The following is a 15875-nucleotide window of genomic DNA, read 5'->3' as shown; positions in this document are numbered from 1 at the left end:
AGTACACAAAGGACATTTGTTTTAAAGAATCTTAATGGGGTGCTGGTGTTGTGTCACAGCGGGTTAAGCCACGGCTTGAAAGCCAACATCCCATATGGGTGTGCTGATTTGAATCCTGACTGCCCCACTTTTGATCCAGTTTCCTACTAATTTTCTTGAGAAGGCAAAAGATAGTGGCTTCATGTGCTTGGATCCCTCCCACCCATGTGGAAGACAATGAAAGGGATTCTACGCTCCTGGTTTTGGCATGGCCCAGCCCTGGCCATTGTAACAATTTGGGAGTGGATTCAGGGGATAGATGATCTCTCTCTCTCTCTAGCTCATTCCTGCTGTCTTTGTTCTCTGTGACTGTCGTTTCCAAATATGTGAATAGAGGGAGAGAGAGGTCTTCCATTCTGCTGGTTCACAACCCAAATGATCGCAGTAGCCAGAGCTGAGCTGGAGCTGAGTCAGGAGCTTCCTCCAGGTCTCCCACAAGGGTTCAGTGGCCCAAAGACTCAGGTAATCTTCCGCTGCCTTCCCAGGCCATAGCAGAGAGCTGGATCAGAAATGGAGCAGGTGGGACTCAAACTGGCACCCATATGGGATGCTGACACTGCAGACTGGGGCTTTAACCTACTGCCCCACAGCTCAGGCCCCAGTCATGGCCACTTTTAATCATTATTTGCACATATCTACACCATGTGAATGAAGACAGCCCCCATTAATTAGTGTGTGTATGTGTGTGTGTGTGCGTGTATGTGTGTTATTAAGCATTGCAAAGATCTTGAACACATAATAAAATTATTAAACAATAGTAGACTAAAAGTCATAGGATATTAACTAAAGTATATATGCAGACAATTCACAAAATAAGAAACTATTTAGGGATAATATATGTACTTTAAAATGATTTGGATAATATAATGTAAAATTATATAAAACATTCTTCCATACTCATACAATTGACACAAATTTACCAGTGACTTCAAAGTGCTGCTGATGAGGTGGAGTAAGAAAAAAAATATTTCCAGGAGCCAGCATTGTTGTGCAGAAGGTTCAGCCTCAAACTGCAGTGCAGCCATCCCATAAGGGCATTGGTTAGAGTTCTCCCTGCTCCACTTCTGATCCAGCCCCCTGCTGATGTGCCTGGGAAAGCAGTGGAAGATATCTGAGTTTTTGATCCCCTGTATCCAAGTGGAAGACTTGGAAGAAGCCCCTGGCTCTTGTCCTCTGCCTGGCTCAGTCCTAGCCATTGTGGCCATTTGGGAAATAAACCAACAGATGGAAGATCTCTCTCTTTCTCTCTCTCTCCCTCTGTCTCTCTTTCAATCTCTGTAACTCTACTTTTCATATAAATAAAAAAAATCTTTTTTTAAAAAAAGAAAATATTTCCAGTCTTCTAGTAGGAATATAAAATTAATAGACAACTGAGGGCTGGCGCCATGGCTCACTTGGCTAATCCTCCACCTCTGGCGCCGGCACCCCGGGTTCTAGTCCGGGTTGCTCCTCTTCTAGTCCAGCTCTCTGCTGTGGCCTGGGAGGGCAGCGGAGGATGGCCCAAGTGCTTGGGTCCCTGCGCCTGCGTGGGAGACCAGGAGGAAGCACCCAGCTCCTGGCTTCGGATCAGCATAGCGCTGGCCGTGGCAGCCATTGGGGGAGTGAACCAACGGAAGGAAGACCTTTGTCTCTGTCTCTCCCTCACTGTCCATAACTCTACCCGTCAAATAAAAAAAATAGGCAACTGAGACTATAATTATATATTCCTAATTTTATATATTCAACAAAATCAGAATTTTTATCTAATTGAATTAATATAGATGAATCCAAAAGCAAGCTGATTAAAAGAATACATTTTTACAATAGACATTCTTTAGTATAGCAAATAAATTTATTTAAAATATCTGCAGAATATATTTTGTTGGTGAGCACATAATTTAATCTTAGCGAGTGACAACTTGGATGTGACAAATGGTAAAGAGCACTCATCTTGGTAAAACATGAGGACAAGTACTGATAGAAAGACAAAGGGATAAACGAAGTTTCAATTACATAAATGGAATTTATATGGTAAAAATGAGCTAAAGGCTCTAAAGGGAATATGTTTTGTAAATCACACTCTCAAATAATAAACATTGTGAACACAAGTTATGTTTTTGTTAAGGAAAATGCATAATTTCATTGTTAATATTTACCAGCACTCTTAAGGGTAGTCAAAAACCCTCTTATTTTCATCTATTGTTTGCTTTATTTTACATTTACTGAATTTATAGACAGAGACACAGAAGATGAGGGAGAATGGAGAGAGCGAGAGAGAGTGCTCCCATCTGTTGATTCATTCCCCAATGTCCACAACATCTGGACAGGCCTGAGCCTAAACAAGCAGTGAGGAGCTAAATTCAGGTCTTTCTCACGGGTGGCAGGGACCCAACTGTTTGAGTCATCACTGTTGCCTCCCAGGTTCTTCATTAGCAGGGAGTTGTGTCAGCAACAAACCCAGAACTTGAACATAGGAGTTCCTAAATGAGATACACGCTTCCCAACTTCATCATAAGTGCTGTGCCACACACCTCTATTTATTTTACGTTTTTAAAGTTGAGTGCATTCAGAGAAAAATCATTCAAGTATTCCCAGCTATAAAGATGAGCCAAGGACCAACACTGTGGTGCAGCAAGCTAAGCTTCCACCTGCAGCTCCAGCATCCCACACAGGCCCCAGTTTGTGTCTCAGCTGCTCATTTTCCAATCTGGCTCTCTGCTTATGACCTGGGAAAGCAGTTGAAATTGGCCCAAATGATTGAGCTCCTGTACTTGCATGGGAGACCTGAAACAAGCTCCTGGTTCCTGGCTTTGAATTGTCTGTAACTCTGCCTCTCAAATGAATAAATAAAATCTTAAAAAAAAAAGTTAAAAGCTATCATAAGTTAATTAAATGGGCAGCTATTTTATTTCATCTATTAGACATTTTTTTATTAAGAAAGCCTTAAATTACATGGCTAAATATAAAATTATGTAGTTCACTTAAGACAGACAAATAACAAACATGTAAAATATAGCTAAGATTTTTTTTTTTTTGACAAGCAGAGTGGACAGTGAGAGAGAGAGACAGAGAGAAAGGTCTTCCTTTGCCGTTGGTTCACTCCCCAATGGCCGCTACGGCAGGCGCACCACGCTGATCCGAAGACAGGAGCCAGGTGCCTATCCTGGTCTCCCATGGGGTGCAGGGCCCAAGGACTTGGGTCATCCTCCACTGCCCTCCCGGGCGAGAGCTGGCCTGGAAGGGGCAACAGGGACAGAATCTGGTGCCCCGACCAGGACTAGAACCCAGTGTGCCGGTACCGCTAGACAGAGGATTAGCCTATTGAGCCATGCACCAGCTGCTAAGATGTTTTTAAAATAATTCATTGAGGTAAAATTCACTAACTAGAAAATGAGCTATTTTATTTATTTATTTTAAATATTTATTTATTTATTTATTTGAGAAGTAGAATTACATAGAGAGTGAGAGACAGAGGGAAAGGTCTTCCATCTGCTGGCTCACTCCCCAAAAGACTGCAATGGCTGGAGCTGGACCAATCTGAAGCCAGGAGCCAGGAGTTTCTTCCAGGTCTCCCATGTGGGTACAAAGGCCCAAACACTTGGGCCATCTTCCACTGCTTTCCCAGGACAAAGCAGAGAGCTAGATCAGAATAGGAGCAACCAGGACATGAACCAGTGCCCATATGGGATACTGGCACTGCAGGCGGAGGCTTAGCCTGCCATGCCACAGCACTGGCCAAAACATTAGCTATTGTACAAAGAATAATTTTCATGCACATTTTGTACAATTACCTCTAGTTCTAAAATATTTCCACTACTACAAAGAGCCCATTAAGTAATCTGTCACCATTCCTCATTTTCATCTGCCCTGGAAGACTTTTTTCCATCTCTGTATGTTTCTCTACTTTGGATATTTTATATAAAGGGATCATATTAAAGGTACTATTTTTTGCTTAGCTGCTTCAAAATAACAAAAATATGTCTCCAGGAGTCATACCTATTATAGCATATATTGATACTTAGTTTATTTTTTACTTTCACTTTTTTTATACAGTGCTGGCATCCCAGATGGTCTTCACTTCGAGTCCTGGTTGCTCCACTTCTGATCCAGCTCCCTGCTAATGTGCCTGGGACGGCAGAGAGGGATGGCCCAAGTACTGGACCCTGACACCCACATGGGAAAACTGCGGAACTTGGCTTGGCAAAGCCCTAGCCATTATGGACATGTTGGGGAGTGGACCAGCAGATGGTCCCTGCCTCTGCTTCTCTTTGCAACTCTACCTTTTAAATAAGACAATAAATCTTAAAAAAAAAAAAAAATAAGGTTGTGGAGAAGTAGAATTAAAATGCATGTAGTTTATTGTTTTGTTGCAAACCATTTTGAAATGTATGCACAATTTTTTATAATACACATTTTCATAAGCATTTTGAAGACTTCTTGAATATAACACATTTTACTTATTATTCATCAACCAATTGGATATTTAGGTTGTTTCCATATTTTTTTCATTTTTTAAAATTTATTTATTTGAAAGACAGAGATACACAGAGAGAGAGAGGGAGAGGCAAGGAGGGAGAGATCTTCCATCTGCTGATTCATTCTCCAAATGGCCTCAATATCTGGAGCTGGGCCAATCTGAAGCCAGGAACCAGGAGCTTCCTCTGGGTCTCCCACAATGGTGGCAAACGTTTGGGCCATCTTCTTCTGCTTTCCCAGGCACATTAACAGGGAATTGGATCATAAGTGGAACAGCCAGGACTCAAACTGGTGCCCATATGGGATACCAGCACTGCAGGCAGTGGCCTTACCTGCCATGCCCCAATGCCAGCCCCATGAGTCCATATTCAAACCAGGCATCAATGTACACGGGGACACTAGTAAATCTCTAAAATCCTGATACCAAAGGCTTTGGATAAACAGCATCAAGTGGGATTGCAGGAGTGCACAACAGACAAAAAAAAATCACAATTCACAATTCATTATAAATTGTCACTGGTAATTAGTGGACAACCTCCCGGTATTTCATTAAATTTTCAAATACTTTAGGGATGATCAACAAATTGATTGGCATCTCCTCAGGGAGAGTCTCAAAAGGTGAAAAAAAAATCCATAAATTGTCCTCAAAAATGCCGTGTTAAGAAACACCTTGGGAGAATGAAGAAACACACGGGAGAGTCAACAGCGAGATTTCAGTGCAGGTAACCAAGACGGAATGCTGCATGTGATGCTGTATGTATTTGCAATGTTTCAGTGACATATGACAACTTTCACTTATATTAGATGCCAGAGTCACGGTAAAATGTATTCTGTTCCACTCTACGTGTGTGCCTTCTGCTTCTCAATAAGGCCCAGGCTGGATTAGGACCTCTCTCCTTTTTGCTTCACATTAATTTTCTTCACATACCTTTTCACATGAGAGGTTAAGCGTTCATGAGAATCCTTTAAACTCATACACTGTGAGTTCAGAAATTAGAAAACATTTATTACAAATAGTTATATATTGAGCACACGTCAAGTGATAAAAGACAGAGGGACGTGGGTTCTCCCAATGGCAGAATTTGGAGCTGCAGAGGTGTTTCCTCTTATTTTGATGGCCTTCCACCTACACAGTTGTTAGTACCTCGAGACTCGTTTAGTCCCCGCTCAAAAATGAATTATTATTAGTCACTATGTACATTTATTTCTAAATATGACTCATTTCTGATCGCTTTTTGGGGAAAGGGATTTTCTATTTCACATTCCTGCATGAACAGCATTGTTTGCTAATTAATAGATTTTAACTACATCGTTTTATTGGTCATGGAAAAATCTTCTTCATTTTGCAGTGTGATTTGACAAAAAGTACATGGGATATTTCTCAACAAGAATTTTTTTTTTAAATAAAATTTTAGAAATCTGCAAAGGTAGTACATCACGAAAATCAATTTGTCTTTTTAAATCTTGAACTACAACACTGGTGGGATAATACATTCCTTACCTTTTATGGAAATTGGTCCTTACCATGGGAACTTTATTTCTCAGTCTTTCATAAAGGCAAGCCAAATCAAACCAAAACAAAACAAAAAGCTTTTCACTGTTTCTTATTGTATTTACTATAGCTATTTCTCTAATGTTACAATCAGATACATTTTTCTGCATTTCTTTTTTTAAAAAGAGTTTTATTTATTTATTTTGAAAGAGTTACAGAGACAGAAGGAGAGATAAAGAGGTCTTGCATCTGCTGATTATTCACATGGTCACAACTGCCCAGCTGGGCCTGGAGCTGCTTCCCTGTCTCCCACATAGGTATTTGGAGCCCAAACATTTAGGGCATCCTCTGCTGCTATTCCCAGGCCATTAGCACAAGCTGGATCAGAAGCGGAACAGCTGGGACATAAACCAGTGCCCATACGGGAAGCCGCCATAGTAGATGGTAGTATTACCTGTTATGAAACAATTTGGCCCCCCCATTTTTCCATATTTCTAATAAAACAAATGTGTTTACATAGGAGCCTGAGAGACTATCTGGTAATCACAACCTTATGCATAGTATTATCAAAATTACATGCAAATTATTTGTAATCACCTATACAAATACAATGCTGTAAACTTATGTGTTTTTATTTTCTTATAGCTTATAGCTTATTCAGAGAACATTTACCATGATGATTTCATTGTACAGAGTACCATTTTTCTCTAAATCATTCAGAAATCATTAGTTCTTAGTTTTTACATGAATAATAAATATTTTATGTATTATGCCACTCATCTGCTATTAGAATATACTTTTTAATCTTCAAGTTATTCTAAAAACTCAGCTATACATTGTTTGTTACACATAATTATCTTCATTGTGTGTCATATTTCTTGGAGGGTTCTTTAATATTTTTAATCTTTGAGATAAATTATTTTTAATTTTCATCATAGTCAAAGGCTTAATGTTACACTAAATAAAATTCAACAAATAAGAAGTAAAAAGAACATAGCTCAGTAGGAATCTAGGCAGGGTTATAACAAATAATGAAATGAAGAGATGTCTATTTCACTCACATATGGTGAATTTTAAATAGTCACAGGATATTTGAAGTTTTAGAATCTTAATGTGCAAAAGGATTTTAATCTCATTCAAGAATCCAGGTATAGTTCATCTTCAGTGCATTTTATCTAGTCCCTAAAATACTATTGTGTAACAAACTGAAAATTTTATTCAACATAAAATTTTATAAAATTTATTATGAAAGCTGAAAACATTTTGTCCCTTTAAAAATATAGTATTCCTGGGGCCCGCGTGGTGACTCATTTGGCTAATCCTTCGCCTGTGGCACCAGCATACCATATGGGTGCCTTATTCTAGTCCTGGTTGCTTCTCTTCCAGTCCAGCTTTTTGCTGTGGCTCAGGAGGGCAGCGGAGGATGACCCAAGTGTTTGGGCCCCTGCACCCCCATGGGAGATCAAGAGGAAGCACCTGGATCCTGGCTTTGGATTGGTGTAGCCCCAGCCATGGCGGCCATTTGGGGAGTGAACCAACAGAAGGAAGACCTTTCTCTTTCTCTCTTCCTCTCACTGTCTATAACTCTACCTGTCAAAATAAGAAAAAAAAATAGTATTCCTTATCAAAAGGAAATTTTTATGAATATTCAATGTATAAAGCAAATTAGAAAGACATGTCTCATAATTTATCTTTTTTATCATACTCCCCAGGTTCCTACATGATAAAGTACATCTGATTTGTTATACACCACTAAATATATATCAGTTAGGATAAAAATGTTCCTAAGGAAGATGGATATTTCAGTGAATTTATATCAAGTTAACTTATATTAAGATACTTACAGAAATAGAAATAGAAGTAATACAAAACAACACCATGTTGTCCAGTTTTATTCATGGGTAGGAGGTTAATGTAGGAATTGAGATGAATTTCATGTGTTCTTTCTTACTTGTTCCTTCACCTATTCATCATTACAGATTTGGGAAAAAAGTTAAGTCACCTATGAGAAGAATGTACATGTTTATTTGTGAAGAAAATACCTTTCTGGTAAGCTACTATCACCCTAAATAAAAAACACAAAAACAAAATACTGTTCACATGATATCTGAGACTATTCCCAGTAAATGGACATGGAAGATAATTTAATCATCAATTATCATCCCAACAACCCTGCAAGGAATTGTTGGTTTTATATATGAGAATATATATATATATATATATATATATATATAGTTTTCCCATTGTCATCTTTGTGTATACCATAACTTAAAGTGCTGTAGGTATTCTACCTCTCTACAAACCCATGGATATACATACATATTCTGGCACATTTTCTTATATAAAGACTATCCCCAGTGTGATCTACAGACTTCTTTCTCATGCAACTATCCAATCTCTATCAAGAGCTGATTTTGACTGTCCATCTGTAGACATAAGGGTTTATAGGAGTATGTTTGACGTCAGGAATACAATGCATTTTTCAAATTTTATTAATTTTATGGATGTAACTTGTATATACATAATGGAATTATATTACATATAATTAATAAAGATATATTGTAATTAAAATTATATAAACAGTTAATAAAAAACTTAAATGATACTGCAACAATTTTCCATTTATTGAACACCCAAAGCTTTACAAATATTGAAAAATATTTAGAATTTTTTTCATTTTGACTTTATTCATGGAAAGTGGAATTCAAAGGTAGCAGTTTTGAATTCCATGCTTGATAGTTTGTCATAGTACATTTGCATATATTTTGAAAACCACTTAAATGCATGTATTTCAATGTTTTTGCTCCTAAATAGATATTTTAATTCCTCTTTACCCAAACTTTATGAAGTTTGCATTCATATTTATGTCTATATGTCTACATTCTTATCTATATCTACCTGTCTTTCTATATGAGTTTCTCAATCTTTGCACGACTGGTGGTTTTGGCTGAATATTGTTGTCATCTATACACTGGATATTTTAAAATGTACATGAGCATAATTGCCATCTAACTATTGGACACCAGCAGCAACTCAAATCCCAGTTACGATTACCAAAATACCTCTAGACAATGGGTAATATTACTTTTGTAATATGACCCCAACTGAAAACCACTCATATATCTCTGTTGTTTTATCTACTCACATACATTTTTTTAATGTAGAGATGGCCTAATTTTCAAATATTCAGAATTGGGAGTTGAGATTTTTTTTTTTATTTTCACTAGTTTTGCATGATAAATATCAACCAGATGAAAATTCTAAAATCTACTGACTATACTGATGCTATTATCCAGAATAGGTTTTCTGATCAACCTGCATGGAAAGACACAACATCACAGTGGTGAAGGAATTCATTCTGATGGGAATCACAGATCGCCCGGAGCTGCAGGCTCCACTCTTCGTGTTGTTCCTCATCGTTTATCTGATTTCAGCAGTGGGAAACCTGGGTATGATCATCCTCACCAAGACAGACCATAAGCTGCACACTCCCATGTACTTTTTTCTCAGACACCTGGCTATTACAGATCTTGGTTATTCTACAGCTATAGGACCCAAAATGTTAGTTAATTTTGTTGTGGATCAGAATACAATATCCTATTATTTTTGTGCTACACAGCTTTCTTTTTTTCTCGTATTCATTATTAGTGAGCTTTTTATTCTGTCAGCAATGTCCTATGACCGCTATGTGGCCATTTGTAAACCTTTGCTCTACACAGTCATTATGTCACAAAGGGTATGTTGGGTGCTGGTGGCAATTCCCTATCTTTATTGTACATTTGTGTCTCTTCTTGTCACCACAAAGATTTTTACTTTAACTTTCTGTGGCTACAATGTAATCAGTCATTTCTATTGTGATAGTCTCCCTTTGTTATCTTTGGTCTGCTCAAATACACATGAAATTGAAATGATAATTCTGATCTTAGCGGCTTTCAATTTAGTTTCATCTCTTCTAATAGTTCTTATCTCTTACTTGCTTATACTTGTGGCTATTATCAGGATGAACTCTGCTGAGGGCAGATACAAGGCTTTCTCCACCTGTGGATCCCATCTGACAGTGGTCACAGTGTTCTATGGGACTTTGATATTTATGTATGTGCAGCCCAAGTCCAGTCATTCTTTTGATACTGATAAAGTAGCATCTATATTTTATACCCTGATTATCCCCATGTTGAATCCCTTGATCTATAGCTTGAGGAACAAGGATGTAAAATATGCCCTGCAAAGGACATTGAATAAAATATGTGATATTGGTTACTAAAGTTCACAATGAGTATAAGTCTTACAATTAGATCTGGGTGTGAATTTTCTGTTTTCCTCTAGAGTGTACTGCACATATAGACTCGACATATATTTATTCATGTTCTCAATACTATTCATACTTCTAAGTACTATAAATGCACTAGTGAAAAAAAATAAAATATTTTGTCTTCCTTGATACAAAAAGATGAATTACAAAAGCAAGAATTGAGACTATTTTATAGCACAGTAACCCATGTTTAGGGACCATAGACTAAGAGCAGACAAGGAGACTGAGTGTTCTGTGTGTGATGAGGAAGACTTCTATTGCAAAAGAGGGGTCAAATGGTTTTTGCATTATTTCTTATTATCATAATACATGTTTCAGTCTGTATGTGCATGTGTTTGTGTATGTGTTTTATGTAAGAACATTCTTTCTGTTTTTAGAATTATAGGTTTTTATGAGCTGTGTTCAAATCCAACCATACTGCAGTTATCAGGAAGCTCACTGTGGAGTGAAGAGTTGAAGGAAGCAGTCATGTGAATTTATGCAAAGACCACTACTTTGCGTATGGATCTTAGAGTCCTTCTCTTAGTCACAGTGCTCTTATATTCAGAGATTAGCCCGAGAGAGCCCATGAACACAAGATTTTGACAAATCAGCAACTCACAGTTTTAATGCAGTATCTGATTACATCCAAATCAATCAATTTGTAGATAAATCAGTTAAAATAAAATTCTTGAGATCTGCCATGAAATCTCTCAGGGAATTGTGCACTTTTCACACTTCATCTTGATTTCTTACTGCCAGTTTTTGTCTAATGAATGGCTAAACTTTAATGAAGAAAAGAGGAATTCTTGTTTAAAAGTCATAGTCTATTGGTGCGTTGTATGCTTGCACAAGATGCCTACATTATTATGAAGTGGATTTGTTGCCCCACTTTCTTTTTTTAAAAAAATATTTATTTACTTGTTTGAAAGTCAGAGTTACACAGAGATAGAAGGAGAGGCAGAGAGAGGGAGAAAGGTCTTCCATCTCCTGGTTCACTCCCAAATTGGCTGCAATGGTGGGAGCTGTGCTAATCCTAAATCAGGAGCCAGGAGCTTTTTCCAGGTCTCCCATGCAGATGCAGGGGTCCAAGGACTTGGGCCATCTTCTACTGCTTTCCCAGGCCATAGCAAAGAGCTGGATTAGAGGTGGATCAGCCAGGACTGAAACCGGCCACCGTATGGGATGCTGGCACTACAGGAGATGCCTTTACCCGCTATGCCACAGAGCTGGCCCCATCCCACTTTTCTCATATTTGATTCACCTGTCAGTGTAGTGTCTTTTGGTAAAGTTAATTCTTTGCATCTATTTGATAGTTCTACTAGGAGGAAGTAGAGATTATACAACTATTTGAACCATGCTATATTTCTAGTGAGAGGGACACATTTTCCCTATATCCCTGTTTATAATCCTCCCAATTTCATACATTATTTTTATTATTTAATATCCACAGGATATCATTTATATCACTGAGAAACTTGCTTGCTTTCTTAGTTATCCACTTTGTAGCATAATTATGTGAGTAGCCAATGGAATGTGAATAAATTATTGCAATGTAATATAAAATATATGTATTTGTATATATATATATATGTGTGTGTGCAAATATTTTAATTTCATAGAAAATGAATGTTGGACAGAGAGCCTGGATTAACATTTGCCAGACATTCAATGTTCATAGAATCTTCTTAGTTAATTTAATTTGTAAAAGTTGGGTAATTTGAAAATGCAAGCTAATGTCACTACCCCAAATTTGAAACTTATAGAAAACAAAACCTATACTTACACAATGGCAATGATTCTGTGATAGGCATTGTGGCACCATGGATAAGCAACAGCTTGGGTCATTGGCAAACTCTATCAGTGTGCCCAGCATCAAGTCCTACTTTTGATTTCAATCCAGAATCCTCTCAATGTGCCTGTAAGGCAGCAAAAGATGGAGTTCCTGGTTCCTGGCTTTGGACTGCCCAGCCCTGGATTTGTAGGAGATGTGAGACTTGAATCAGTGAACGGAAGGTCTCTCTTTGTGTCTCCCTTTCTCTCTGTCCCTGTGCTTTTCAATAGTGAGAAGCCATATGGAGCCCAGTCACAGACAGATGCCAGGAAGAAAAAAAAATGAAAAAGGAAGAATCACATTTACATGGGAGTGATTGAGAGAAATTTGCAGTGGAGCAATGACAAAAGATCAGAGACTCTGTGGGGCGGTGAGGAGAGGGGCAGACATGCTGCCACTGCTGCCCTCCACACCAGCCACCCCTGCATCTACTGACAGGCTCCCAGCTAGGCAATGTCATGGTGGGAAGAGAAGCTAGGAAATAAGATACATGACCCCAACCACCAGCAGCTATAGCTGAGGGAGACCGTACAGTCCCCACTGACTTCAGCTCCAGCCCCGGAGCTGACAGGGGTCTGAGGCACTACTGTGCTCTGAGAAGGGAAGATTCATTGCTTCCCTTCTTTCCTCTCTCTAAATTGCTGACTCAGTGTTCTGTCCTAGAATCAGTGGTGGACTCTGTTCTGAATCTGGGGACATCCAGTAGTTCCACTGCTGCTGCAGTCAGAAATTGGGCGGTTTACAGGCTACAGTGCTCACCACCCTGCTGCCCCACCCATGACCTGTTATTCTGGGACTTCAGAACATACGCCTGGAGCTGGGAAAATAGGTTGTGGTTGGGTTCTCATGTACCATGACTAAGGGATCAGTTAATCAGGAGGACATAATTACAGTAAATGTATCTGAACCCAATGTTAGGCCACCCAGCTTTATAAAACAAATATTGATGGAACTAAAGGGAGACAAACACTCCAATACAATAATAATGAGGGCTGCAACATCACAGTTTCATCAATGGATAGATCAATCAGACCAAAAAACACAAAGCAATATTATATTCTATAATAATAATATGCTATAGACCAAATGACCCTAAGAGATAGCTAAAGAACATTCCATCTCACAGCTGTAGAATATACATTATTTTTATCAGTGCATGGAACTTTTTCTAGGATAAATCTATAATAAGCCATAAAAAAGTCTCAACAAATTAATCAAAATTGAAATCATATCATGTATCTTTCCTAAGCACAATAGAATGAAACTGGAAATTAACTAGAAAATATAAAAAAGCACCTAGAGACTGAACAACATGCTCTTGATTGTACAATGGATTATAGAAGAAATCAAAAGAGGAACTAAAAAATTCCTTGAAACAAATGAAAATTAAAAAAAAAAATCCATCAAATCTTATGGTCTACAGCAAACTCAGTGTTAAGAGGAAAATTTATAGCAATAAGTTTCCACATCAAGATGTGGAAAGTTATCTTATATATGATCTAACAATACATCTCAAGGACCTAGAAACATAAGAACAAATTAAACCACAAATTATCAGAAGTAAATAAATAATAGCAATTAGAGAATACATAAGTAAAATAAATAATACGACCATACAAAAGATAAGTGAAATGAAGAGTTGGGTTTTTTGAAAACAGAAAGCTGAGAGGGAATCAGTAATATAGAACCACTCAAACAATCAAGCATGGGAACAAATGACTTCCTGCTGAATTCTACAAAACTTTTAAGGAAGAACTTCTACCAACTCTTAAACTAATCATAACAAGTGAAAGGAAGGGAACCATTCAAATCTAATTCTATGAGGTCAACATTATATTAAGTACAGAACCAGATGAAAATACAGCAAAGAGAACAATATTCCTGATGAAAATGCATGTAAAAATCAGCAGAATACTAGCAAATGGAATTCAACAACACATCTCATATTTCCTTTCTCTTTCTCTGTCTCTCCCTCTCCTCCTGTAATTCTCAGATTAAATATAAGTACAAATAAATCTTTTAAAAAATACAGCATCTTTTTATGATAAAACCGTATAAAATTGGGTACAGAGGAACATACTTCAATATGGTAAGCATAATGCATGACAAACCCACAGCCCGCACCTTGAAGCATTTCCACCAGGATCCAGAACTACACAAGAATACCCACATTCATGACAATTATTCAGTATAGTTCTGGAAGTTTCAGCCACAGCCAATATACAAGAAAAATAAATCAAAAGGATACGAATTGAAATTGATGAAGTCGGCCGGTGCCACTGCTCACTTGGCTAATCCTCCACCTGCAGCACTGGCACCCCTGATTCTAGTCCCTGTTGGGGTGCTGGATTCTGTTCCAGTTGCTCCTCTTCCAGTCCAGCTCTCTGCTGTGGCCCAGGAAGGCAGTGGAGGATGGCCCAAGTGCTTGGGCCCTGAACCCACATGGGAGACCAGGAGGAAGCACCTGGCTCTTGGCTTGGGATCAGTGCAGTGCACCGACCATAGTGGCCATTTTGGGGGTGAACCAAAGGAAGGAAAACCTTTCTCTCTCTTTCTTTCTCTCTCTCTCTCTCTCTCTCTCTCACTGTCAAACTCTGCCTGTCAGAAAAAAAGAGAAATTGATGAAGTCCATTTATCTCTTTTTGGAGATGTCATGATCCTTTATATAGAGGAACTAAAAGACTCCACTAAAAGAATACTGGAACTCAGAAGATAATTAGGCAAAATTACAGTGAGTAAAATCAACAGGCAAATAGCTTTCTTTTTTCACAAGTATGGCTTCTTATTTGGCACTATTAACATCTGTATTTTAGTTGAATTTTTGGTCTGTTGGTTCATATCAATCAACTGGTTCCACTTTAGCACCTGCTTCATTCTCAGTGGCTTTCCCAGAATATTCACCTTCATGAATTTTCTCCATTCAAACTTAGACTTTGGCATTTTTTCTTTTCTGATAAAGACACAGAGAGGACAAATAGATTTTAAAAAATTATATTTTGTAACAATGTCTGGGATAAGTGCACTGATGAATTCTTTCAAGTCATTTGTGTGTACCTCTTGTATCATGATATCCATCATCTTCTTCCAGTTATGGTATGCCTTTTCCAGTTATGGTATTTCCAGTTAGGGTATGCCTTTTAGTGCTGAGCAGAGGAAGTCTTGTTGCATTTTTTGGTAAAACCAACCCAGATTATATGAAGCAAAGTGCCATCAGTAGTTTTGATAGCAACATGATCTTCAATCACCATCTACTATTTTTTTTCACCACAGAACACGTTTTGTCATGGGTAAGAGCCATACGATGAAAGTTAGGCAGTTTTTGCCCTGAATTTCCTAAGCATTTATCTGGAATTTCTAAAGGCAACTTCATTGTTTGGCAGAATGGTCAAGACTCACTTCATCAGATGACCCTTGAGGCCAATAGGTAAAAACTTTGATTCCTTCAGTCATCATGACTATTTTTCCCCAATATTCCTTATATTGAAAATAGAAAATGCTTTTGCCTGGTACATTCTTAGAAAAATTTAACAATCACTTTTTTCTTGCTTCTCTTTTAGCTACCTTTTCTATGATGCTTATACTTAGCAACTGCCATCTTGGTGCTCAGAGAGATAAAAACTCAACAGAATTCTTATCCACCAACCATGTTCTACAAAAAAAGAATTTATGGCATCAACACCATTCACAATAGCTACAAAAAATTGAAATACCTTAAGATAAATTAAACCAATGATGTGAAATATTCCTAAAATTAAAATTATAAAACA

General features: G+C 37.9%; 1 protein-coding gene across 1 annotated transcript; it reads left to right on the top strand.

The window, feature by feature from the left end:
- The first annotated feature begins 9305 nt into the window (after positions 1-9305).
- On the top strand, positions 9306-15693 carry LOC133763640 (olfactory receptor 8K3-like). The gene is made up of 4 exons (XM_062197438.1): positions 9306-10216; positions 14814-14839; positions 15469-15532; positions 15666-15693. Exons 1-4 carry the CDS (start codon positions 9306-9308, stop codon positions 15691-15693), a joined length of 1029 nt encoding a protein of 342 aa, XP_062053422.1.
- Positions 15694-15875: the final 182 nt, after the last annotated feature.

Source organism: Lepus europaeus, chromosome 7 (genome assembly GCF_033115175.1).
Source record: "Lepus europaeus isolate LE1 chromosome 7, mLepTim1.pri, whole genome shotgun sequence".
NCBI classification, from domain to species: Eukaryota; Metazoa; Chordata; class Mammalia; order Lagomorpha; family Leporidae; genus Lepus; species Lepus europaeus.
This window is presented reverse-complemented; position numbering and strand designations above follow the sequence as displayed.

What these genes read in the sequence shown, in the direction of transcription:
- LOC133763640 (XM_062197438.1), top strand. Translation starts at nt 9,306, where the DNA reads ATGGAAAGACACAACATCACAGTGGTGAAGGAATTCATTCTGATGGGA. An exon ending in AAATATGCCCTGCAAAGGAC is followed by an intron (nt 10,217 to 14,813) that starts ATTGAATAAAAT and finishes GAATACTGGAAC; the next exon opens with TCAGAAGATAATTAGGCAAA. An exon ending in ATGACCCTTGAGGCCAATAG is followed by an intron (nt 15,533 to 15,665) that starts GTAAAAACTTTG and finishes CTTCTCTTTTAG; the next exon opens with CTACCTTTTCTATGATGCTT.